The sequence below is a fragment of the Trachymyrmex septentrionalis genome, unplaced genomic scaffold (genome assembly GCF_001594115.1).
Source record: "Trachymyrmex septentrionalis isolate Tsep2-gDNA-1 unplaced genomic scaffold, Tsep1.0 scaffold69, whole genome shotgun sequence".
In the NCBI taxonomy this organism is placed as follows: Eukaryota; Metazoa; Arthropoda; class Insecta; order Hymenoptera; family Formicidae; genus Trachymyrmex; species Trachymyrmex septentrionalis.
Genome location: NW_017305873.1, coordinates 842,493 through 868,519, shown reverse-complemented (window position 1 = coordinate 868,519; position 26,027 = coordinate 842,493). Strand labels below are relative to the sequence as shown.

At 34.2% G+C, this 26,027-nt stretch overlaps 2 protein-coding genes across 2 annotated transcripts; one reads left to right on the top strand and one right to left on the bottom strand.

The window, feature by feature from the left end:
- Positions 1-21,539, top strand: LOC108753362 (sodium leak channel non-selective protein). The gene is made up of 54 exons (XM_018494886.1): positions 1-466; positions 554-796; positions 1,056-1,208; positions 1,335-1,481; positions 1,737-1,895; positions 2,118-2,265; positions 2,341-2,574; positions 2,656-2,829; positions 2,974-3,121; positions 3,315-3,463; positions 3,702-3,812; positions 4,384-4,494; positions 4,980-5,119; positions 5,191-5,649; positions 5,850-5,976; positions 6,196-6,341; positions 6,417-6,517; positions 6,602-6,786; positions 6,942-7,218; positions 7,301-7,454; positions 7,530-7,658; positions 7,741-8,017; positions 8,096-8,261; positions 8,337-8,520; positions 8,583-8,775; positions 8,894-9,070; positions 10,404-10,538; positions 10,649-10,834; positions 11,019-11,239; positions 11,392-11,666; positions 12,086-12,333; positions 12,499-12,888; positions 13,086-13,277; positions 13,361-13,498; positions 13,567-13,773; positions 13,970-14,166; positions 14,236-14,358; positions 14,623-14,796; positions 14,866-15,045; positions 15,128-15,380; positions 15,511-15,678; positions 15,773-15,981; positions 16,096-16,216; positions 16,362-16,495; positions 16,566-16,731; positions 17,210-17,404; positions 17,500-17,717; positions 17,898-18,121; positions 18,398-18,534; positions 18,613-18,749; positions 18,962-19,112; positions 19,171-19,302; positions 19,557-19,731; positions 19,818-21,539. Exons 3-54 carry the CDS (start codon positions 1,129-1,131, stop codon positions 19,994-19,996), a joined length of 9,441 nt encoding a protein of 3,146 aa, XP_018350388.1. The 5' UTR covers positions 1-466; positions 554-796; positions 1,056-1,128; the 3' UTR covers positions 19,997-21,539.
- LOC108753360 (DNA replication licensing factor Mcm3) lies at positions 21,539-26,027 on the bottom strand. Its single transcript, XM_018494884.1, has 11 exons — positions 25,860-26,027; positions 25,456-25,568; positions 25,142-25,350; positions 24,655-24,785; positions 24,337-24,575; positions 23,994-24,236; positions 23,497-23,860; positions 22,931-23,235; positions 22,649-22,799; positions 22,129-22,580; positions 21,539-21,865 (listed from the first exon to the last, which is right to left on the bottom strand). The coding sequence occupies exons 1-11, from the start codon at positions 25,926-25,928 to the stop codon at positions 21,667-21,669; spliced, it is 2,475 nt and encodes an 824-aa protein (XP_018350386.1). The 5' UTR covers positions 25,929-26,027; the 3' UTR covers positions 21,539-21,666.

The following is a 26,027-nucleotide window of genomic DNA, read 5'->3' as shown; positions in this document are numbered from 1 at the left end:
TATCAAATCTTGTAAAAATGTTACAAATCCATGGACTCGAACGCTGTAACATAATACAACTTTTCGGACACCCCGTATACAGTCGTGAATACGCCGACACGTCACTCACATACGCTTCCTCACACGCAAACGTTTCATTAAGTAAACAATGCACGAGTGGTTCATCGTACTTGGAAACGGAAGCTCCGGGAGGAAAATCGAACTGTCAGAAGACGAAGCATGGGTCAGTTGAGATTCCAGATATAACGATGCCTGCCCACGCTTTTCCAGGAGACAAAAGCGTATGGATTCGATAGAAGGTCATTCTGTGCACGGAGTTCTCGAGCACATTCAAAGCACGTTGATTCATATCCCCATCAATCGAAAGTGAATTGGTACGCAATTTCGACGATTCATTCTATTTTCGATATTGTAAACAAGATAAAACGGACGATCAGTTTCCAAAGGAGGGAAAAGACTCCTCCAAGTAAGATTTGTTTTCGTGCGTTAATAGGACTCGAATTTGTGCTTTATGAAATAATAATCTACTAAACGTTAAATGTTATCATTGCAGGTGTTAAAGTCATTCAACACGAGAAGGTGCGTTAGTATACGTACCATGTAAATGCTATATACGGCACGATTGCGCCTCACCCTTCCCTGTCCTACTCCTCGGCTTCGCGCATGGACGGAAATTTAAAAAATACGCACCTCATTAATGATGTCGAGAGATTAAAACCGTATTCTTATCAGTGTCGCCAATGTAACCGGTGATTACTTCTTGTCGCAAATGAGGATATCTCACACTGTCGATGAGGTAAGTAATAAAAGTGTTGGATACTATTTATTTATGTATAAAGGATTGCGTGAATAAAAGTATGTGAGAATAATTTATATAGAGATTGACATGTTTACAATCATGTTGTATAAGAAGTTTGTTTATACTTCGATTTTGTAGCTTTCGTATTATGTAGCTTTATATAATTTTACTTTATCACGATACGCCTTGCGGTGATTAGAGATCTTTATCTCACTTAGTTTCTCGAGATGCAATTGTAATGTGACATGAATTTAAGTTTTAAGTTTCAGATTCTTCCGGAATCATTACGTTTGTTAGAGTGAATTGTTAAATAATAATATTCTGTAAGAATGGGACAAAATACAGAAAGCAACAATGGTGATAATGACAAGCAGATTGAAAGTAATGTACAGCACAAACGTAATGAAAGGTATGGGGTCATTTAAAATTGTCTTTCATATTCTCTTTTTGAGAGAAATAATGTTGATGAAATATTTGGATTCAGTTATATGAATTAACTTGGAAAATATACCAATTTCTTTCAATCTTCTGTTAGATCTTTGGAGCCCGAGCAACAGCATTCTCTTTTACCAAAGGCAAGTGGCAGTACAGCGAAACAAGTTAGAGAGTATATCCCCAGATCTGGGATGAAGAAGTACAATAATGCTTTGAGCAATTTGATACCAATACGATACCAAAACCAGTACGTGTCGTAAATCGAAGTCTCGAAATAATCTTTTGTAGTAATTAAAAATAATTAATATATATTTAATAAAATATTTAATGAAATGTATCGTATATAATCTTTATTAGATGCAGCAATATAATTTATTGACTAATATCAGTAATATAACAGGTGTTGTATTAGTTACATTCTTGAATGAGAAATTAATAAGTTGTGTTAGTTGATATTTGTTGGAAAGAACTATTATTTTAGTGATGAAAATACATTTTACAGGAAGAAAGAAAATTCATCAGCAGATAATGCTGGATTATTTTCTTATGTATATATAACATGGATGACGCCGTATTTATGGAAAGCATACAAGAAAGGTCTTACGGTAAAGGACTTACCAGACATATCGGTATATGATAGCTGCGAGTACAATGCACTCAGGTGAGCAATATATTATTGTATATCTTAAACAAGTAACTCTGTTTATTAGCATTCTATTTAGACAATAGATAGTTATATATAAGAACTCGATGTGTTCAATTTGTTTTCTCAATGTCAGCTATTATTGAAACTAATAAATACTGGTATCGGAACTGTTTCCCGACACTTCAGCTAAATGAAGTTCTATTGCAGTTATAATATAATTAAGAATTATTTTTTTAGACTCGATGTACTTTGGCAACAAGAGCTAAGTCAAAATGGTCCTAATGCAGCATCTTTTTCTACAGTTGCGTGGAAATTTGTACGCACACGAGTTTGCATGTCATGTTTTTTATTGACGTGTTCTCTTATTTTTGGATTTCTAAGTCCGGTAAAATCATTCTTATATCTAAATTGTTATTAAATTAAATCTTTGCATTGTAATATAGAATTTTCTTTCATTTAGACGATATTAATGAGGAAAATATTGGAACATATAGAGTCTCCAGAAGAGGACTTTTGGGATGGTATCAAATGGGTTTTTCTACTGACAGTATGCGATTCTCTGCGAGCTTTCTTCTTTACTTGGACATGGAACATGAACTATAAGACTGGATTACGATTGAAGTCCGCTTGTACAGCTCTGTTGTATAAGAAGATTATAAGATTAAATAGTCTTGGCAATAAAAGTACAGGAGAAGTGAGATACTTAATATGTTCCGTAAATCTTTAAATATAAAGAAAATGCTCTCTTGTAGTAATATATGACTCTTGTGTTCAGATAATCAATTTATTTTGCAACGACAGTCAAAGGCTTTTTGATGTGATTATTTATGGACCAATGATTATCAGCGGGCCGATAGTTATAAGTTGTGGTATAATTTACATATTGTGGCTATTCAATCCCATTGCTCTGGTAGGAATGATAGCTTTTCTCTCGTTTTATCCGTGTCAGGTAAATAACTCATTGTTAAAGATATTTAGTTATTGTAGATATTAACATTTTGATATTGTATCAAAATTCTGAGAGAAAAATTTTTACAAATGCTGTATATGTTCATTCTGCATATTTTGATAAGCAGAGCAATATCTGTTTTAGTACTTCATTTCTCGTGCGACTGGCTATTTTCGCTCGAAATCGGTAAACGTTACAGATACTCGGGTGCGACTCATGAGTGAGATTCTCGAATGCATAAAGTTGATTAAGATGTATGCCTGGGAGAAATATTTTGGCCAGAAACTTCTTGGTGAGAATAATACAATAGAAAATTATATTTTATATAGAACAGAAATTATTAAAAGCAATGTTGTTGACAAAGCAATAGAGTTATTTTAATATACATATTCTTTATTAGAAAGATATATAAATTTGTTAAATTTACATTTACAAAAATTTGTGTGTGTAAAACATAGGTAATTTAATATTGCGTTTTTTTGCAGCTATACGCAAGAAAGAAGAAAGTTGGCTTCATAAGACTGCGTACTTTCAAAGCCTTAGTATTTCTTTGACACCTGCTATACCTGTGATATCCGCAATCATCACATTTTTAGCACACATTGCTTCGGGCAGTGGATTAACAGCTGCACAGGTATAAAATAGAATCTTTTAATATAATTTCTGATTTTTAAGATATATAATATTTTCATATAATCAATAAATATGTAAATTTTATGTATATCAGGAAAAATCGAATAATTCAATAGGTAAGCAATTTGGTAAAACGATTTTCCCTTAGAAGATAGTTCAATCAATTTTCACGAATATTTGCAATTCCAGTTGCAAGGTAATACCTCCCTGAATTTTACAATCAATGGATTATATTACAGGCTTTTCCAATGACCACATTATTTGGAAATTTGCTTAGACTGGCACTCACGTCACTTAAGGATACTACGCGATATTTTATCAGCGCCCTCATAGCTCTTAGAAGATTCAAGGTCTCCAATGTTTTTTGATTTCATGTACAGCTTAATGGGTCGGATATCCGTACCTATTATTAGAAAGTCAGTATCCGTGTTTAATAAATTTAATCTCGTTTGAAGTTAATCATTTTTATATATTAATTTATTAATTTATTTTTATATATTTTTCTATTGAAATTATATATTAAAATACAAGTAATTATCTCTAATCTAAAACTGTCATTGAATTTTAGCCTGCCAAGTCTATTAAAGATATTCGATCATTAAATTAATATTTTGATAAAGAATTTTTGTAAATAGGGATTAGAGAAAAACAGCACGGACACTTCCTATAATAATACGTACATGAGGTCAATATTGTTTTAATGTAACATAAGCTTTTTAGTAAAACTAAAGTAAATTATGGACAAACACTGCATGCCTTGTAAAGCACCTTGTTACATTCGAACAGCTGTTACATTTCTTAGCGGTTCTTTTATAATATGCCAAATACTCGAATTAGCTGTATATAATATCGAGTGAAGGTGTAACATTCCCATGCTTGTATGGAGGATTGTAACAGTCGATTTAATTCTAAAATTTTCAGGTGTTTCCCTTCGTATCGGTACTCAATGCTCAAATTCGTACCTCTTTCATGTTTTTACAAGTGGCCTTAGTTAATATCGCCGCAGTAAAGATAACTTTTAGCAGAATAAAGGTGTTTATTCTTGTTTATATCTAATAGAAATTGATTGCACAGATTGATTGCACCATACATACGTGTTGTATCGTTCCTTTTACTATTAACATCTTCATTTTCCGATGTAACCAAATGATAATAAGCTTTCATTTTGTTTAACAAAACTTATCTATCCAGCATTTTCATATTTGTTTCTTTTGTTGCTTTTGTATCTGTATCATATCAATAATGAGGTTTGATGAGCTTAAAGAGCATATATATATTACTATACAAATTTATTTTTAGAAATTGATTTGTTTGGGGATATTTCATACTACTGTGAAGAATGAAATATCTAGATTATCGCAAAATCTATATTGCATACTTTTATCTTATTTCTGCATAAAATTACATTTTTACATATTTATTTGCTTGTTTGTTCAATGTACTTTTAACAATGGCTTTACATTTCTTTGAAAATTTATTGACTAGATAATTTGACTAACAAAGCAATATTTGTACAGAGTGTATTGCTGTTGGATGAAAGCAGTTGCCAAGCGTCAAAACCGATTGTGAGATCGCAAGCAGTTGCCATTGCTAATGGTACCTTTGTTTGCGACAGTATGAAGTTTCAAATAGATGCATCGATCGACAGCAAGAAAAAGTAAATATTTATTTCATAATATTTACTATAATAATCTTTCTGATGTGTTGCAATAACTATTTTTTATGTAGGAAGAAATTACCAGTCACAAACAATCCGCCAGAATTGGAAAATTTAAATCAGTCGACGCAGGAAGCTAAGTACGTCGAAGTTCTTACTGATGTGCATTTCGGAGCACCTAAAGGAAAACTGGTCGGTATTTGTGGGCACGTAGGCAGCGGCAAGTCCAGCTTGCTTCTAGCAGCTTTAGGACAGCTAAGAATAACAAAAGGACACATCTTAAGGGAGGGCACTTGCGCTTATGTCAGCCAACAGGCGTGGATTGTCAATGGAACCTTTAAGGAGAATATTTTGTTTGGCGAGGAGTTTGATGCCAAACGTTATTATCACACGATCACAATTTGCAATCTGAAGGAAGATTTAAATATGTTACCGGGAGGAGATGACACTGAGATCGGTGAGAGAGGTGTCAATCTGTCTGGAGGACAAAAGCAGAGAGTTGCGCTCGCGCGAGCATATTATGCCAATCGGTGCGTAAAATCTTTGCCGTTTTCTTTTTAAAAAATACATTGGTTGTGCTGCTAATACCTGTTTCTATCAATGCAGTTTAATTTTAATCTCGATTCAACTAATTCTTTTTTTTTTTTAAGAATTGAGTCGAGATTAAAGTTAATCTACATTAGTAGAAACGGGTGAAAGTCGAATATAGCAATTATATTTATCGTTTCAGGAATATTTATTTTCTTGATGATCCTTTGAGCGCGGTTGATGCATACGTTGGTTCATATATATTCGAGAAATTGATCCTTGAAGCTCTTAGAAACAAATCTGTTCTTTTCGTGACACATAACATACAGGTAGGTATTTAATTGTAGGTGTTAAAATTCTAAGATATTTATTAATAATACACGTGTGCCTCATAGTTAATAGTAAAACCTGTGAGAATTTTTCTTATATATTTTTTTATTGTTTTCTAAAAGTATAAAAAATAAATTCAAAGGAAATTAATTAACAATGTGATTTTGAAATATTGGCGTTGTCAAAATTTTAAAATATTCCAAATTTTTTTATTACAGTTTCTAAAACGCTGTGATGAAATCTACATGATGAATGCGGGCAAGATTGTAGAGCATGGAACCCACGAAGATCTCATGCGACTTGATAGGGAATACGCGTCAATGGTGAAGAACAGCACAATTGTAGCGGAAGATAATTTGTTAGCGTACGTTTAATGTACATGGCATTGTATTTTTTAAATTATTTGAAAACAATTTAGTAGTCTTTTACTTCTTCACAGTGTTAAATCTACGGAAGTTACACAAAGAAATATCAACGATTTAGAAGTGCAAAAGAAATCTGCGCCCAAAGAAAATTATGGAAAAGAGAAATTATATAAAGGTACACGCATTTAATTATATATCTTTTGATTTAGAGATCTCTGATATTTTTCTTTTTTTAAATTATATTAATTATATTGAATAGGAACTTTAACAATGGCAGAAAAGTCTGAAACTGGATCCGTCAAGTCGTATACTTATCACACATATATTCAAGCTACAGGTGGTTATTTGGTCGCGGTTCTCGTATTTTTTACGTTTTTCTTGAACGTAGGTAGTTCGGCCTTCAGTACTTGGTGGCTTGCTGTATGGATTAAAGCTGGCGGAGGTGTAAGTAGCATATTGTATCCAATATTTTATATATGTACATTTATCTCTTTTTCTTCAATCAAAAGATATTTTAGTAATACTTTTTGTTATTGTCACTTTTTTTAGTTAATATCTGATATATCGTCACAGACGTGTCAGTTTTATTTAATTTTCAGAACGTGACTATGCCAGGAACCAATGATACTGTATATTCAGAGAATATCAATGCTAATCCTGACTTTTCATTTTATCGAGACATATACGGTGCTTGCATCGTCGGCATATTATTGACAAGTTTTCTTCGTGGCTTAGTAATTATGTTTGCCACGATAAAAGCTTCGACCACATTGCACAACACGTTTCTTCACAAAATTATTAGTTCTCCGTTAAGCTTCTTCGAAACTACTCCAAGTGGTAGAATACAGAACGTTTTCAGTCGAGACATAGATGAAAGTGAATAATTTTTTTATTATTTTAAACACATGCACTTGTCGCAAATCAATATATCTCATTTAATTAATTTTCTGATTTGCAGTTGATAATTATTTACCCATATCGATAGAAAACATGGTGCAAAATATTTTTACTTGCAGTTTTGCTATTTTCTTTATTTGTGGTATACTGCCCTGGTTTTCGATACCGCTACTGCTATTTGGTATACTATTCTTCTTCGTTGGCAAATTGTTTAGGTATTAGCCTAAATATCGCATAATTTACGTACATAATTTACATATGATTGACTGCTTTGTTTCGTATCTTCATAGGATAGGAATGAGGGATTTGAAGAGAATGGAGAGTGTCTCGCGGTCTCCTGTTTTAAGTTTCGTTACAACGACAATCCAAGGTTTAAGTACAATTCACGCGTTTCAAAAGGAGAAGAATTTTTTATACAGGTAATTATTTAGTAAAATGCTGCATCATATAATAATGCAGTAACAGAAAAAGAATATGGATTGAATTATTTCTTGTCGATAGATTTGAAGAATTATTCAACACGAATAATTTATGTCAGTATCTATGTCAAGCCGCGATGAGATGGTCTGCGATTAGACTGGATAGTTTGGTAATCGCTTCGTCCTGTATAATCGCGTTATTCGTGATTTCATTTAAGAATGAAATATCGCCGGCGTTTGCGGGTCTGGCTATGGCATATGCCACACAGATGACTGGCGTTTTCCAGTATACGGTCAGACTAATGTCTGAGACGGAAGTGCGCTTTATAAGTGTAGAGAGAATTAGTTATTATCTCAAGGTAATCTATTTCTATTTAATTGATAATAAATTGTTGATTCTGTAGTTTCCTCTTATTTTAATCTTATATCTTATTCAGACTTTGCAGAAAGAAGGTACAAGCAGAACAGTCGCTCTTAAACCAGCTGATGATTGGCCTTCTCGTGGCAAAATAGAGTTTAAAGCTGTTCAGATGAGATACAGAGAAGAGTTGCCACTTATACTGCTTGACATCTCGTTTACCATAAAGGCTGGAGAAAAAATTGGTAATGTCGCTAAATATTTTCTTAACTCGTTTGTCGCATTTTCTTATGCGAAAGATTAATTGTGAATTATTTTAGGCATTGTGGGTCGCACAGGATCCGGCAAAAGCTCCTTGGTCGTAGCTTTATTCCGATTAGTCGAAATTTGCGAAGGTGTCATTAAGATCGATGGTATAGATATTTCGAAATTAGAATTAGATGTATTGAGAAATAAATTGTCAATTATTCCTCAAGATCCAATTTTATTCAGCGGCACTGTAAGGTAATAAATTTAATTGGTAATTTTTGCTAGAGATGTTCTCTTCATTTGATTCGTTTTTTTAGATCTAATTTGGATCCTTTCCAACATCACGCTGATCATGATATTTGGAATGCTCTTGAAAAGACTCAGATGAAAGAAAAGGTGTCTCTAATGCCGGGAAATCTCGATGCGTCTGTTGGATTTGGCGGAAATAATTTGAGCGTTGGCGAGAGACAGCTTCTTTGTCTGGCAAGAGCTTTATTACATAGTACAAAGGTAATGCATTTTTATTGAGTGATTTTTACAATATTACATATATTTAAAATTGATTTCCGGATTCTTTTTAGAATACTAAAATTAATATTAACATATTACACATCTATATGTTGTATAGATACTGATTCTGGACGAAGCCACGGCCGCCGTTGATCCGGAAACTGAAGCGACAGTGCAGAACACACTGCAGAACGAGTTCGCGGATTGCACTGTACTTACGATCGCTCATAGATTGCAAACTGTTGTTGCGTGTAATCGCATTCTCGTCATGAGCGAGGGCAAGATTGTTGAATTTGATGCACCCGCCACACTTCTTTCTCATCCAGATTCCGAATTTTCGAAACTGATGGCTGCTGCAGATGAAAATGCGTAAAATAATCCCCGTAGAGATCTGAATCATAATTGCAATGCATTTAATCGCATCACATTTTATCAGTTTAAATGATGAAACTAATTACATTAACTTTCGTTACGTGAGTAAATGAAAGAATAAGAAAAGAAAGATATATTTATATATTACAAAAATACAGAATAAGGATAAGTAAAGAAATGAATCTAATAAACTGACTGTGTATTTCTATTAATAAACTATTATTAAATTATTAATTAAAGAGATTAAATAATATTTTCTATTATAAGTTCGTATTCTGTATATAAATAAAAGAGAGAAAAAAATCTTCCCGTTTTCTTCCTCTTTTTGCTTAATCCTTTCAAGTAATTTATTATAATAATTTAATTTTTGTTATGTTATACTAGTTGTACAATACATAACTTTATATTATATTTAGTTAGAATTTTGAGTCTGTTGAAAATTATATATGAAAATTGTGTTTCAAAAAATCAACGTTTTCACTGTCAAACTGTTACTGGTAACATCTATTAATTTAGCGACAAAAGGACAAAAGGATTGATTTAATATTTTAATTAAAGACGAATATTTTTAAACAGGACGAATGGACAACTACAAACAAATCACGATTTCTGGAAATTCGCGCCCTTTAGAATAGTGAAATATTGATTTTCTCACAGAAGGTGGAGACCGTGGAGAGCGCAAACTGCTCATGCCCATTTGCTTAGACTTTCGGCCGTGCTGGCGACACGGCCGAAACATGTTCACCGCGACATTGCCAGCTTGTTATTACCTCTGAGATGTTTATTACATGTTGAGCTTTATCGTTGCTTTATATCGAGATGTAGTCTATAGAAATTGCCGTAAAGGCAGTGTCCGTCGTTTCGTGAACAGCTAAAAGAAAGGTAAATTCTTTGATAATAAAATATCTCTTAAGAGTTATCCCTTTTACGAATAACACTGATTTTTGTAAATTAGCTATCTTTTAAGCTTTATTAACTATTTTTAAAAGTATATGTTACTGGAAATTAAAATATATATTAATAAATTATTTACATAAAGTTTGAAATATTACATATATACTAATAAGGTGTATTACTAATCTAATACATATATTTTAAAATAGTAGATAAAATGTATAGAAAGATAAATGAACATTGAGAACAAACGTGATGCATGCTTATCAAATAACAACTATCTTGTCAAATAACAATTTAATTTCTAATAATCATTTTTATTAATGACATGTCCAATTTCGATAATTTTTTCGCTTCTTCCAGGCCTCACCATTGCGAACATAATCCCTATTATGATGCTGGGGCGGAAGCAGAGCCTCAAGGGGGAACCCGTCCTGGCCGATTACGGTCCAGAAGAGTCCCTCAATGAGAGCGCTGACATAGAATGGGTCAACAAGGTGAGCGGAAGTATAGATCGACCCAGGGGAGAAAATTGCAAATCCCGAAAATGTCGTTTTCTTTTTCTCATAATCAGATCTTTCCTGAAAACCGCTTTATGTGATTTCAGTTATGGGTAAGACGGTTGATGCGACTTTGCGCCTTAGTCTCGTTGGCTTCCGTTTGCTTGAATACTCCAAAAACTTTTGAGAAAGTACCGTCCCTTCAATATGTTACCTTCATTTGCGATTTGATAGTCACGTTTCTGTTCACTGCCGAGATGATCGCTAAGATGCACATACGGGGAATACTAAAGGTAAAGTCCCTCTTTATCAAAAAGAATACAATTGAAATACTTGATTGCTTTGAGAAATAATTAAAAGTTTTTATTTTATTATTATATGACATCAACAACATTATGAAATGGCGAATAAAATTTGTATGCACTTGTAACGACACATTTGACACAGACTAGAATGAAATTATAAATGGCATTGCAGAGGGATAAGGCTTATCTGAAAGACCACTGGTGCCAATTTGACGGGTTTATGGTGATCTTTCTCTGGTTATCTGTAATTCTGCAAATGTTTGAGATGCTGGGTTTCATAAAATTTAGTTACGCCTCGATAGCGCGATCACCACGGCCGCTGATCATGATACGCTTCCTTCGAGTCTTCCTTAAATTTTCGATGCCCAGAGCCAGAATCAATCAGATCTTCAAGTAAGGATATTGATTTGATGTAAAATTGATATGAAACATTTACATTTAAAACGAAATAATAATAAGATATCACAAGATATTATCATACACTACAAAATTATTAATTTTATTTAATTTATTTAGTTTACTAACAATATATGATTTATATTTAGACGCTCGAGTCAGCAGATCTACAATGTAACGCTTTTCTTCCTATTCTTCATGTCCCTTTATGGTCTTTTGGGTGTGCAATTCTTCGGCGAACTAAAAAATCATTGCGTGCTGAACACAACTGAGCCTAATTACATTACGATCAACAGCCTGGCTATTCCTGACACGTTCTGTTCCACCGATCCAGAATCTGGATATCAATGCCCCGAAGGAATGATCTGCATGAAGCTGGAGTTGACCAAATATATTATAGGCTTCAATGGATTTGACGAGTTTGGTAGTAGTTAATGTTAATGTTATTATACCCTTGTCATTCCTCTGTATTTATTGGTTTTCATATTATTTTTCTAAGAATATGTAAAACTAACTAATTTGCTGGAACATTTATTACAACTTTATGATTTTATCTTTCTTAAACATTATATTTCATATTTTTTGTATTTCACATTCTATATTCTTATATGATAATAATTATAACAGCTTCAAAGATAGTAGTAAGATTATAAATTATAATTTATCCAGTGCAATTTTATCGACTTTTATATCTTTTATGCACCGCGTGTAAGTCTTTTTTTAATATGAAGATTTTTACAATTTTAACATTATTTATTAATTAAAATAATATTCCAATATTGTTAAGTATTTAAAAATATCTTATTGTTTGAAACTTTGATTCCAAATTTGAATTATTTATAGCTACCAGTATCTTCACCGTATATCAAGCGGCTTCTCAGGAAGGATGGGTCTTTATCATGTATCGCGCAATCGATAGTCTACCGGCATGGCGCGCAGTTCTTTACTTTAGTACAATGATATTCTTTTTGGCCTGGTTAGTGAAAAACGTTTTCATTGCTGTCATCACGGAGACTTTTAACGAAATCCGAGTACAGTTCCAACAAATGTGGGGCGTTAGAGGTCACATTAGCAACAGTTCGGCATCGCAGGTCAGTTTCACTAAAAATATCTTTGAAGAAAGCCTTTACTTTACTTTGTTAAAGTATTCTTATTAAAAATATACAGGAATGTTATTATTTAAAATTAATTTTAAGCGAATATAATTATATGATTGTATTGATAATTGATATATATATTTGCTTTATTTAATGCAGATATTGACTGGAGACGACAATGGCTGGAAATTAGTGACATTAGACGAGAATAAGCATGGCGGCTTAGCCTCTCCGCTTTGTCATACTATTCTCAAGTCGCCGCATTTTCGTTCAGTCATAATGTGCGCAATTCTAGCGAATGGCATCACCACTGCGACGATGAGTTTCAAGCATGATGATAAACCGAGGCAAACATACTATGACAATTATTACTGGGCCGAGATCGTCTTCACGATATTGCTGGATTTAGAGACCCTCTTCAAGATATGGTGCCTGGGTTTCCGGAGTTATTTTAAGCATTCGATTCACAAATTCGAACTGCTGCTTGCCATTGGCACGACTTTACACATTATTCCGTTCTTGTATCTCTCTGGATTCACTTTCTTTCAGGTTTCTACCTTTATCTGACTTCTCGTCTTTCGTGTCGCTTCACTTTTGCATTTTTTCTATAGTCTATGCTTTTTCCGACTTGTTGTTTATACATTTTATATTAGCTTAGCTGTATTGGTCTTTTATACTTCTAAAAATTCATACATTCAAACAATATAAAAGACTTTTAAGTTATTATGGTATTTTTATATGGGAAGGTTCTCAGAATAGTTCGGCTCATTAAAGCGTCGCCAATGCTGGAGGACTTTGTCTACAAAATTTTCGGCCCTGGCAAGAAGCTCGGTAGTCTCATCATTTTTACTATGTGTCTGCTAGTGATATCTTCAAGTATTTCTATGCAGCTCTTCTGCTTCCTTTGCGACTTCACCAAGTTCGAAACTTTTCCTGAAGTGAGCCGATTATACTTTAACAAATCCCACATTACACAACACATGACTGTTGTGACTTAACTCATCAAAATGTAAATTTTCAGGCATTTATGTCTATGTTCCAAATTTTCACACAAGAAGCCTGGGTCGATGTGATGGATGAAACTATGTTACGAACACATGAAGGCATAGCACCGTTTATCGCAGTATACTTCATTTTGTACCATCTCTTTGTCACATTGGTAATCATCAATATCTCCTTTATGTAATTCAAGCTATGATATGAACTAACGTTGAATTATCTCTTCAGATCGTGCTAAGTCTTTTCGTCGCGGTAATTCTTGACAATCTCGAGTTGGATGAGGACATTAAAAAACTGAAGCAATTGAAATTTCGCGAACAAAGTGCCGAGATAAAGGAAAGCTTGCCATTCAGATTAAGAATCTTTGAAAAATTCCCAGACAGTCCACAGATGACGTGTCTTCATAAAGTGCCATCAGATTTCAATTTACCGAAGGTAAATATTCATGAATAATTAAAAATCAATGAATAAATCAGAATTAACTTCTTGGTTTATTCCTTAGATATTAAATTTAGAATAGTTTTAATTTTGTTGAAGAATTGTAACATCTTACAGCCTCAAGATTATAAAACAATCTACTTCGCTTTGTTATTCGATGGATTGTATTAATATTCGAATTATCTTTTTTAAGGTGCGCGAGAGCTTTATGCGGCAATTCGTGCTTGAAGTGGAGGACGAGGAAAATGAAGGTGTAAAGAGAATTAACGAAACCTTTGATTCAAAAATTGTATATAGAAAACAACGCCCGGTGAAAATTTTAAATAATCCGCCGAAGGTGAGAAGTGTCGTTACTAATTTGAAGAAAGCTTCTGTTATTTATATCATAAAGTAAGTAAAATATCATTCGGTATATTATATTTCTCGAAATTTTCGACTTAAAGATTTAAGTCGTTCTAGTGATTCCAATAATCAGAGGCTTCTCTTGGGAGACTCCGCCATGATTCCAGTACCGGGAAAAGGACTTCTGAAACCGCAAGGTACCGTGAGTGGCACTAAACAACTTCGAATCGATCCGAAAAAGTAAGAACAAGATAATAGAAATGTTAATAGAATAAATAACGAAAATTTAGATTTATAAATTTGAAAATTTTTTAAATGGGACAATTTAAAGATTTAATAGCAATTTTTTTAAATTAATATATTACATATTAAATTTTCTAAATCATTACTGTCTCTATTAATCATCGTCGATTAAATTCTGGTATTCTTTAAGTGTAGTATGTAGTACGAAGATATTATTTTATATTTATTTATCTATGTTTTCCGTTGGCATAACAAAAATAGATCAATCAGAAGAAGTGTCCGCAGTGGATCGATCAAATTAAAGCAGACGTACGAGCATCTTATGGAAAATGGTGATATAGGAGGAATAAACAGAGTCAGTTCATCGAGTAGAAGGCCGCATGATTTAGATATCAAGTTGCTACAAGCTAAGAGACAACAGGCGGAGATGCGAAGGTACAAAAATTATTTCTGAGATTTTTAAGATTTTCACACAATCTTACGTACTCTATTCTTTCATTCCAGAAACCAACGCGAAGATGATTTGCGAGAGAACCATCCATTCTTCGATACGCCGTTGTTTGCGGTACCTCGCGAAAGTAAATTCCGGAAATATTGCCAGTTATTCGTCTACGCGAGATACGACGCGAGATTGAAAGATCCTTTAACAGGCAAGGAAAGGAAAGTGCAATACAAGAGTCTACAGTAAGCATAGCGAGATTGAAACATATTGTCCCGTCGTCGTGAAGCAAAGAAGCCAAGTTGACAAATTCTGTATCTCTTCCAGCAATTTCCTTGGTTTAGTGACCTATCTCGATTGGGTAATGATATTTATCACGACGTTGTCGTGCATCTCGATGATGTTCGAGACACCACGAAAGCGCGTAATGGAAACACCGGCGTTGCAGATCACCGAATACTGCTTCGTTATTTGTATGAGCATTGAACTAGCGTTAAAAATCCTGGCGGATGGTTTGTTCTTTACACCCAAGGCCTACATCAAAGACGTTGCCTCTGTGTTAGATGTCTTCATTTACATTGTATGTTTAGTATATTGGAAATATTAAATTCTATTGGGAAATATTTCTTTTAATCTTAATGATATAATAATTATATGTGATAAATTATAAAATTCTTAGTATATATAATATTGTATGTACGTTGTCGCAGGTAAGTCTCATATTCTTATGTTGGATGCCAAAAAGCGTGCCGGCAAATTCTGGAGCGCAACTGCTGATGATATTACGGTGCGTCAGACCGCTAAGAATTTTCACTCTTGTTCCGCATATGAGGAAGGTCGTTTACGAGCTGTGTAGAGGGTTCAAAGAAATTCTGTTGGTAAATATCGTTCTTGCTTCACATATTACTTTAAAAAATAACTAATCTAAAAATGATGTGAAACAAATTAATAGACAAATATTACTTCATTCAGGTATCAACATTATTGTTCTTGCTGATGTTCATGTTCGCGAGTTACGGAGTGCAACTATATGGCGGTCGATTAGCGAGATGTAACGATCCCACGATCTTGAAGCGCGAGGAATGCGTCGGAGTATTTATGAGAAGAGTATTCGTGACAAAGATGAAACTGCGGCCAGGGGAAAATGAGAGTTATCCGTCCATATTAGTACCGCGTGTTTGGTATGCGTAAATCATGCAATTCTGGGAATTTTACTCATTTACATTTCCTTTAGTCCAAATTAATTATAATGAACTAATGTAAGGAAGTACGCTAATTTTGTACACATTTTTTAGGGCTAATCCTAAAAGATTCAACTTTGATAATATTGGCGATGCTATGATGGCTCTGTTTGAAGTACTTTCTTTCAAGGGCTGGCTTGACGTACGGGATGTCCTTATTAAAGCTCTTGGTCCTGTAAGTCATTATTTTTTTGACAGAATAATAGATTATGTTGTTTAATATAGATAATCACTAAACACAAAAATTACAAAATTTGGAATTGGATAAGAATATTATTTCTCTGTCACATTCTTCAATATCTTATTGTATCTTTTTTCAGGCTCACGCTATCTATATACACGTTTATATTTTCCTCGGTTGCATGATAGGCTTGACATTGTTCGTGGGTGTAGTGATCGCGAATTACTCCGAGAACAAAGGCACCGCTTTGCTCACAGTCGATCAAAGACGATGGTGAGATGTCGCATATTTCGTCAGTAAATATCGCGATTTCTAGATTATGAGCTTTTTTTTTGGGATATAGGTGCGACTTGAAGAAACGTCTGACGATCGCTCAGCCGCTGCACTTACCGCCTAGACCGGACGGCAAGAAATTCCGTGCTTTCATCTACGATATCACGCAGAATATTTATTTCAAAAGATTCATTGCTGTCATGGTACTTGTGAACAGCGCTCTTCTGTGCGTTTCTGTGAGTTAAACAAAGTAATATTCGGATATAAATACGTGAGATTCGATAGATATTTTTCAACGCCGATTATTTCCTTGATAATTGAGTTACAAAAATATGTATTAATTTTAGGATTATTAATTATAATAAGTATATCCTTGGAATTGTATAAAATTGTGCTAAATCATAATTCTTATGCGCCATATAGCGCATATAGCGCAAAGATTAATCACAAAATTAAGAAAAATAGTTCTATAGACTAATGACTTGACACATTCTATTTAGTTTTTTTTACGGATTTATTAACATTGCTACATAGAATCAAGCGCTTAAATCCATATCAAAAGAAATATGCAACTTCAACGAATATCGTAAGAAAATTTTTCTTGAATCATTTGTTCCTTGTCAGCTATCATTAAACTAATAAAAATAAGTATAACATGCCTGCTCGTGTTTAATCTGCTATCTTTCCTTCTTTTTTTATCCTACTCATCTGAAGTGGAGACTCGAAGAGAAACACACAGAAGCTTTGGCTATGGTCTCCACGATTCTGACACTGGTGTTCCTTGTGGAAGTAATTATGAAAAACATTGCTTTTACACCGCGTGGTTATTGGCAATCCAGGAGAAACAGGTATGATCTACTCGTGACAGTTGTAGGCGTTATCTGGATCATCATACACTGCACAATGCAGGTACGCTCGTCGTCAAGAATCCTTTGTCGTATTTTTCTTCGTCTATCATTCGTCTATCATTCTCATATTATCATGTTTTATTGTATTGATCTCAGAACGATCTGTCTTACGTAATTGGATTTATGGTCGTAATCTTGAGATTCTTCACCATCACTGGCAAACACACCACTCTCAAGATGCTAATGTTGACGGTCGGTGTATCCGTCTGTAAGAGCTTCTTCATCATATTCGGCATGTTTCTTCTTGTCTTTTTTTACGCGTTAGCCGGCACTATAATCTTTGGCACGGTGAAGTACGGAGAAGGTATAGGAAGGTGAGAAAAGTATATACTGTCTACAAGATTTTAAGATATATAAAATACACGCGCAATGTTTAATATAAATCTTCCAATATAATTTTTCTAATATTAAATTCTTTTTCGCTCTATTATAATATTTCTTTATCTTACTCTGCTTCCGCTTGATATATCAGAAATAATCTCTTTGCAATTTAGACGCGCTAATTTCGAATCACCGGTTACCGGCGTGGCGATGCTCTTTCGCATAGTGACGGGGGAGGATTGGAACAAAATTATGCACGACTGCATGATACAACCACCCTATTGCACGCCGGCGGATAATTACTGGGAAACGGACTGCGGCAATTTCCACGCTTCTCTAATTTATTTTTGCACTTTTTACGTCATCATTACTTACATCGTCTTGAATCTTTTAGTGGGTATGTATGCAATATATACTTACATCAAACATACATCAAAGAAGCTTACACAAAATCACATTGATTAGATTTAAAAAAAATCACAGCTGTATTTTTTCTCTTTTCTTAGATCAGATAAAAAAGGAGATTGTTTAACAGAAAATATTCTATTACATAGTGACTTCAATCTAATTTTTCTGTTTAATGATATATATATATATTTTTTTTTAATTAGATGTCTATAGAGTAATTTAAAGGGAATAAAACAAAGATTGAAATTTTTTTCTTTTTGAACAGCTATTATCATGGAGAACTTTTCTTTATTCTATTCAAATGAAGAGGACGCGTTACTATCATACGCAGACATAAGGAACTTTCAGAATACGTGGAATGTCGTTGATAATCATCAGAAAGGTGTTATACCGGTGAAGCGGGTATGATTTTATCGTGTTATATTAACGAAATAATACACCAATTCTTAAGGAGCAAATACTGATGTTTGCGGATTTCAGGTGAAGTTTATCTTGCGATTGTTGAAAGGCAGATTGGAGACCGATCCACAAAAGGATCGCCTGCTCTTCAAATACATGTGCTACGAACTTGAACGATTGCACAATGGCGAAGATGTTACTTTTCACGATGTTATTAAGTAAGTTCCACAATATGGATTGTAAATGAAATATTAAACATTTATAGCTTGAGTACAATTTTTAGATGTTTGAGATTTTCTCAGATCTTCTATAGGACGTAGCTCCTTCTTTATTAGATGTTTTAAATATTTCAATTCGTGAATTTTTCACTCATATTATATTTTACATTATTCGAATATTTCACAATGTTTTCTTAATTAAAATTTTTTAGTATGTTATCGTATCGCTCAGTGGATATAAGGAAAGCACTTCAATTGGAAGAACTTCTCGCACGGGAAGAATTCGAGTATATAATCGAGGAGGAAGTGGCTAAGCAAACCATCAGAACTTGGTTACAGGGCTGCCTGAAGAAGATACGAGCGGTGAGGATGACTTAATTTCAAATCGTATCAGGGAAATAATAATTTTTTTTCTTTGCAGAAACAAAACAGTCTTATCGCCGGTCTTCGCGCTACAAATAACGCAGCTGTACCACCTCAAGATATAGAGAAGGGTAAAGAAGAGAAAGGCAAGGAAGTTAGTGTTGATCGTGAAGAGGAAACTGAAATAAAGGTGCGTCTTATCTCGCACTTTATTTGCTTTATTACACCCCAAACATTTCTTATAGAAAAATGTGAATTGATATTTTTATATCACAAATCAACGATATCCAATATGTGACATTTTTTGTTTAAAAAATTTTTAAGTATATCATGTTCTATTGTATATTTATGAAAATTAGAATTTGTACCATCACTATGATTTCAAAAAAGTAATAAAAATTATATAATTTGATGAAAAAAGTTTATCTTGTTTTCAACTGTTAGGACGTCGAAGCTCCAAAATACAGGGCCAAAAAACCGATGGTGCTTCCAAGATCGGACAGTATAGGAAGTGCTTCGGGAAGGAAGTATTTAGCACCAACTTTATCGGATCCAGCATCCGTTCGATCCGAGAAGGATAAGATCGCAGCGTCGAAGAAGAGGAATAGCAGACCGCCAGGTAAGCCGAAGTAATCACTTGGCTTTCGTATAATGTATCGTATTAATTATCTTTGGCGCAGAATTATTTCGGATTATTTTTTGTAGCAATGGTGAAAAATAATTTACATCATTTGACGGAAAATACAGAGCAAAGCAGACAGACAAGGGAGGCGTTGAACAACAAAGCAATCGCGCCTAAAGTTTCCAGCGTCATGCTGGAAGTTCGAGAATGGTGGAAGGAACAATTGGCTTACAGCAGCGAGTCCAGCGAGGACGAACTCTGAACTTTTCAAAATCATGGACGTAGATTACGATCGTAGCAGATTGTGAACTGAGGATTCCTACTTTTAGCAATTGTAAAAGACGAATTCTTAACCTAAGAATTTTGCAATTCAGTGAGGATGAAGATCCAAGGAGAAATATGGTATGTGCCTAATAATTTTAATCACTCGCCCAAGCTCGAGGAACTTTAATGCATTGAGCTTCGATCGCAATTTGCCACCTTCACTGCTGAAAGCTATATTAATATTTTACTACGTCCAAGGCAGTGAGCCTTGCATAGAGTGAGCAAAACATTCAAATCTTTTGTTCCATCGAAGCTCATCGTATTAGAAGAATCGATTTCCTACCGGAAGAGAGAGAGAGAGAGAGAGAGAAAAAGAGAGAATTATAATTATCGAAACACACATATACTCGCGACATTTCGTATCGAATTCGGAACATCACTGCCGTATGTCAAATCACTCATATAAAAATGCTTGAATCCTCGAAATATCAGTTTGTTAAAAGATTTCGATGTATATGTTTTGAAGAATTTTTTCGTACATCATTCGCGTACTATCATTCATGCATCATCAGCTAGTTTTAAAAGGTCTCGAGATAATTATAATTGTATGTAGTAAATTTTGTACGACACGAAGTTGATCATTGTGAGTTAGTAGTTAAAGTCGATTATGATGTTATTAAGGGCAACTGTAAGTACAATTAACATAGGATTCATCGTAGATATTTTTGTCGTGAAGAGGGTACTGATTGTCTGGAAAAAAAAAAAAAAAAAAAAAAAAAAAAAAAAATAACATTGCAGATCGTCGATTCTTTCCTCCTTACAACAAGAATACGTCCTGAAGGCCTGTATCATAAATGTATGCGATTGATTTGATATTGACAGTTATAAAAGTTTTAGCGTGACTGTTGATGTTATTATCTCTGTTAATTAATTAATATAGTAACGCTGTTACGGGTGTCGCTTTACTGAACAGGAGGGTTGTGCAATCAGGAGAATTATTTAGCAGAGGGCATAATTTATTTTGAAACGCGATTGTGTCAGCTCTCTATATTGTGTATGTTGAACATACGAGAGATAAATGGAGCATTTATATTAAATATACGACTGTCGTAAGTTTTTCTAACGAGACGATGTGCAAGTAGGTCGCAAGTAAATTTGTGAAACGAACCTTTAGCGAAACGCGATCGATGTTAGCGCAATAATACGCATACGCACACACGCACGATGAATGTTATGCATATACATATAATATATTTACAGAAGCGGAAAACGTTTTAACGTTTCGAAGCGGAAACGGATTTAACGTTTTGAACCGCATTACTGTAATGAATGTTGATGATTGTTGCTAGTTTATGTGCCAATGTATTGTCTTATCGAGTATAGGGCAAATAAATGTTATTAGATATCATTATTCATAAACGTGTACATATTATTGTTCGATTCCTAGCAATAATTATAAACGGTATAAACAAATATTTGTCCAGAAGACTCGCATAAATTATAAAAAAAAATCATTCATTGTACTTATAATGAATGATTTCTTGTTTCTCATATCTAATCAATTACAGCGAGTGATTAGGAATTTTATTTTACTTGATAAATAAGCTAAAAATATCACTTGCTCCAATTATTGTTTAAAACGTAATAACGAAACATTATAAAAACGTTTTATATCAAGAAGATAAGGTCTTCCACCGCCATAATCTGATTTGCATCCGTCATAGTGTTAATAGCGGCGTTAATTTCATCGGAAGTGAAATTCAGAGAAAGTGTTGTATTTAGATGATCGATGACTTCTGTCTTCGGAATATTCTGAACCCTGCGTTCTTGGAACAATTTGTTAAGTGATGATTTGAAGACCGCAAGTCTAAAATTAGAAAGAAATTAATATACTTTCTCTGCATCTTTCATTTTTTTTTTGTTTTAACAGGCATGTAACAAAATAAAAATATAAAAATAACATGTTGAAAATTTAAGGCGTAAAGAAAGTCACGCGAGGGAGTCATTTATTTAATTAACGATTATATTAATTTTGTCATTTCGTAATAATTATATAAATAAAATTTATATAACAATTTAATTAATGATTCTACTAATTCATAAAGCATAATTAATTTAACAGCAAATTACCTTTTCTGCGTGATTGTCGCAGTCGCTGTTTGAGGAACAGTAGTTGTTTCGGAAACGGAAGATTCCGGACGTTCGGTCTCCGTGCTGTGCGACTCCGTGTGCGTGCTGGCTTTTTGTGACCTGGTTATTCTTGTTGTTGCTTGTTCAATATATTCGTCGTCACTATCGTATTCGTATGGATCGACTTCACTCGAATCTGTCTTTTTCGCTCTTTTAGAGCGCTTTGCCTGCTTGCTCTCCTCTATTTCGTCTGCAGTCTCCGACGCGTCACTATCATGACGTCGCCGCTTTCTCTTTTCTTTCTCCAGCACGCGTTTGAAGTAAGCGAACTGTACGAGCTCTATCGCGGCACGTGCATCCTCGCTTTCCACGTTCTTCGAAAGTCGTGCTTTTGCGTGCGCCGTGGACAACCGAATCAGCGTTTCCAGGGTTCTCGCAGTCACCGGTTGAGTCTGATTATTCGAAAAAAATGACACGCATTTGTATATTTTTAAAAGTCTGGGATTTTTCTTCTACTCACCCTCGCAACATCAGATTCCACCATATCCTCCGATCGAAGTCTCGAGTATTCCTCTGCAATAACGGTGCTGGCTTCTTCCGTGAGCTTAGGTTTCATGCACCGTGCAATGTGTATGTATTTTCTCATGAATTGTATGGTGAGGATCTGGTCGCTGAGAAAGAAATTCGAAACATAAGTTTCTTGTATAAAATTTATATAATTAGAGCTTTGTATTGTAAGATCAATTAAATCAAAGCTCGTAGATTCAATGTAACAAAATATAGTATGATAAAAGTGGATTACTTTTTAGAACGCGTTTGTCCGTGTAAAAGTGGATCGTATTTCTGATAAACTTGCGACTGAGTCTCCTCGGTAGCTACATCATCCGGATTTTTTGTAGTCAACATATCTAACTTTGAGCCCAAGCTCAGAGCTTCCCCATCCTGTTCCAGAGGATTTCTATATCGATGCATTCGGACGACGTGATCGCTAATTATATGATCCTGATCCGAATCAATTATGTCCAACACAACGAAGAGCAAATCGAAACGCGATAATAGAGAATCTTGCAGGCCGATATTCTCCATGGGAGTTTTATACTGATCGTACTGAAAATGTGGAGAGCTTTCATTAAATAATATTCACATATTTCTTAAAATCAACTTAATAATTAATATATTAATCTATTTATTATACATTATATTTTATGTGAGTAATTATATATAATTTTTAATATAGAAATATTTTTGCTAAAAGGCGAATCCAATTCAAACTTATTTTTCGTAAATTACACAGAAATGTACAAGTTTAAATTTTGTCATTAAACAGAACCAGATACAAATAGCTTTTTCAAAATGATCCGAACTTACTCTCCCATACACAGGATTCGCGGCCGCCAGTACCGAACAGCGCGCATTCAGACTGGCATGAATTCCCGCCTTGGCTATCGTGATTCTTCCCTGTTCCATCACCTCGTGTATCGCCGTCCTATCAATATCCGACATCTTATCAAATTCGTCGATGCAAATGACACCGCGGTCCGCCAAGACCATCGCGCCTGCCTCCAGTCTGCGTTCGCCAGTCTCTTGATCGACTGTAACTGCCGCCGTTAAACCAACGCCGGAAGATCCTCTTCCAGTAGTTGGAATTGCTCGTGGAGCAGTGCACAACACATAACGTAATAGTTGCGACTTGGCAACTGATGGATCTCCAATTAGTAACACATTGATGTCTCTGGTTGATATATCAAAAAGATCCGATTATATTATTACACAATCATCATTAGTGAACACTCTGATATGCACAGAGCTATTGAGGATTTTGAAATCTATTTTTCAGTGAAACTATAAATTATGCAAAAGCTTACCCTCGCAACCTCGTACCGTTTGGTAAAATCTTCTCTACTCCACCCAAAAGGAGGCATAGAATCGCTTTTTTTATATATTCATTGCCGTGTATGGATGGCGCAAGGGACTTGGCGAGAAGCTCAAAGATATTCTTGCAGGGATTGTTCTTAGCCAATTTCTTGCACATAGTTACGTCGTCATGGGTGATCGCAAGATTAGCTTCTTTACTCAGTTGCATTATATTGTTAGCGATTAGAACTGTCCTACACAATAATTATTGCGGTAAGTTTCAAGATAAAGATATACGGATTATGGGACCTAATTAAACTGGGAAACAATTCTCGATTTTTGTCTGAAACATACTTGAAAGTTCCGGTTGTATATCCGCCTTGTTTTCCCGGTAGACATCGGTAGTTTCCAACAATCTGCACTCGATCTCCAGGCTTGCATAAGTCCACTAGATCGTTATCACAAATTATATCCACGCTTCGTGGTAATTGACCGGCTGGAGCTTTTTCCGGCATCTCTTGTATAGTGAGCGTCTGATGATCCTTGTAAGTCGACAAACCAAATTCCGTTTCAAGCGGATTGCCAGCTTCATCCTGTTACACAAAAAAATGAATCTTCAAAATAAACAGCAAATACTTCTTTACATTTCATTTAAATGGCAGGAATAATTACTGTAGTTGGATAGACAGCAGAGTGGGGAAATGCCTCCAAGGAAGTTAGATCTGAATAGGCTCTTTCTAGGACTGTTCTGGTCACGTCACAGTAATGGACGCTCCTTACAACTTTCGGTCGTACTAATGAACCTACGATAAACATTTTTATTTAAAAAATGTTATTCTTATAAATATAAATTTTATAAAACTTAACAAATTTAACACACAAATCATTTATTAACAAACACAATTTATTAAAGAAGACTTATAAATAGAATTTAATAAATTCTATAGATAAGTCTGAGCAGAAATTAAATTCAGTATCTTTATTTCATAAATGTGATGTTATTTTCATAAATATAAATTTTTCATAAAACTTGACAAATGTAACACACGAATAAATTAAATCAATCTATTAATACAAGATTATATGAACAGACTCACAATCAGATAGATTCTATAATTCTATGCAGAAATTAAATTGTTTACTTTTCTCTACTACTTACATTTTGTGACGATACCCTCCACACACACCAAATTACCCAGGAAACGAGAAGTAAGTGTTCTCGGTGTGACATGCTTATTTCCAAAGCTGCCCTCGAAAGCTACGAAGAACTCTTTGTTGCTCTTGGCATAATCAGTATCTATGCTTGAGATATATTGTTTCAGGGCGTTTTGAAATGCCAATTGCTCCTCGAAGGAGTTATTCAATAAACTACAACATAATTTACTTTTATAATTACCCTTAATATTTTATAGTTTATATAATTTGTTCATGCTGTGTATTGGTAAGAGCTAAAGAGATGAATCTATTACATACCTTGCTGTACGGGCAGGATTTTTTCTTCTTAAGTCATTGATGTTTACAACCAATCTGTTTTTATCTTCCTGCATCATATTCTTAACCATAGTGGCATATATGCTTTGATCTTCCTACAAAAATAACGAGCACAAAGATTTCATAAAAGTATCAAGCAAGAGCAAAAATTCTCTTAGTATAGTAATGTGACATTTAATCTTCTAATAACGCCACGACTTGAAAGTAAGGTAAAGTTACTCATCTAAGTACTTATGTTATTTCTTATAGGGATTTATTAATTATTTTTTATTTACCACACTACGTATTTTTTCCATAAGCAAAAAAATTTATTACAGAGGATTAAAATACAATTAAAAATTGTAGCTAAGTAAACGTTATAAACAACAAATTTTGACGATACTTACCACATCGTCCAGAAAGTCAACATATTCGCGTGTTATCTGCTCCAGATTCTGATCGAATTCCGTATCCATTTTTGCGGTGAGTAATCGACACTTATTGCGCTGTAAATTCTCGTAAAATAAATATTTAGGAAACCCTTTGAAAGAGAAACCACTCTAAGCCACTCTCTA

Excerpts from the sequence above, each read along its gene's own strand:
- LOC108753360 (XM_018494884.1), bottom strand. The coding sequence starts at position 25,928 with ATGGATACGGAATTCGATCAGAATCTGGAGCAGATAACACGCGAATAT. Across the intron at positions 23,861-23,993 it reads AACGGTACGAGGTTGCGAGG|AGACATCAATGTGTTACTAA; the intron begins GTAAGCTTTTGC and ends TATATCAACCAG. Across the intron at positions 22,800-22,930 it reads GGACAAACGCGTTCTAAAAA|CGACCAGATCCTCACCATAC; the intron begins GTAATCCACTTT and ends TTTCTTTCTCAG.
- LOC108753362 (XM_018494886.1), top strand. The coding sequence starts at position 1,129 with ATGGGACAAAATACAGAAAGCAACAATGGTGATAATGACAAGCAGATT. Across the intron at positions 7,455-7,529 it reads TTCGTTGGCAAATTGTTTAG|GATAGGAATGAGGGATTTGA; the intron begins GTATTAGCCTAA and ends GTATCTTCATAG. Across the intron at positions 16,732-17,209 it reads GCGCTCTTCTGTGCGTTTCT|TGGAGACTCGAAGAGAAACA; the intron begins GTGAGTTAAACA and ends ACTCATCTGAAG.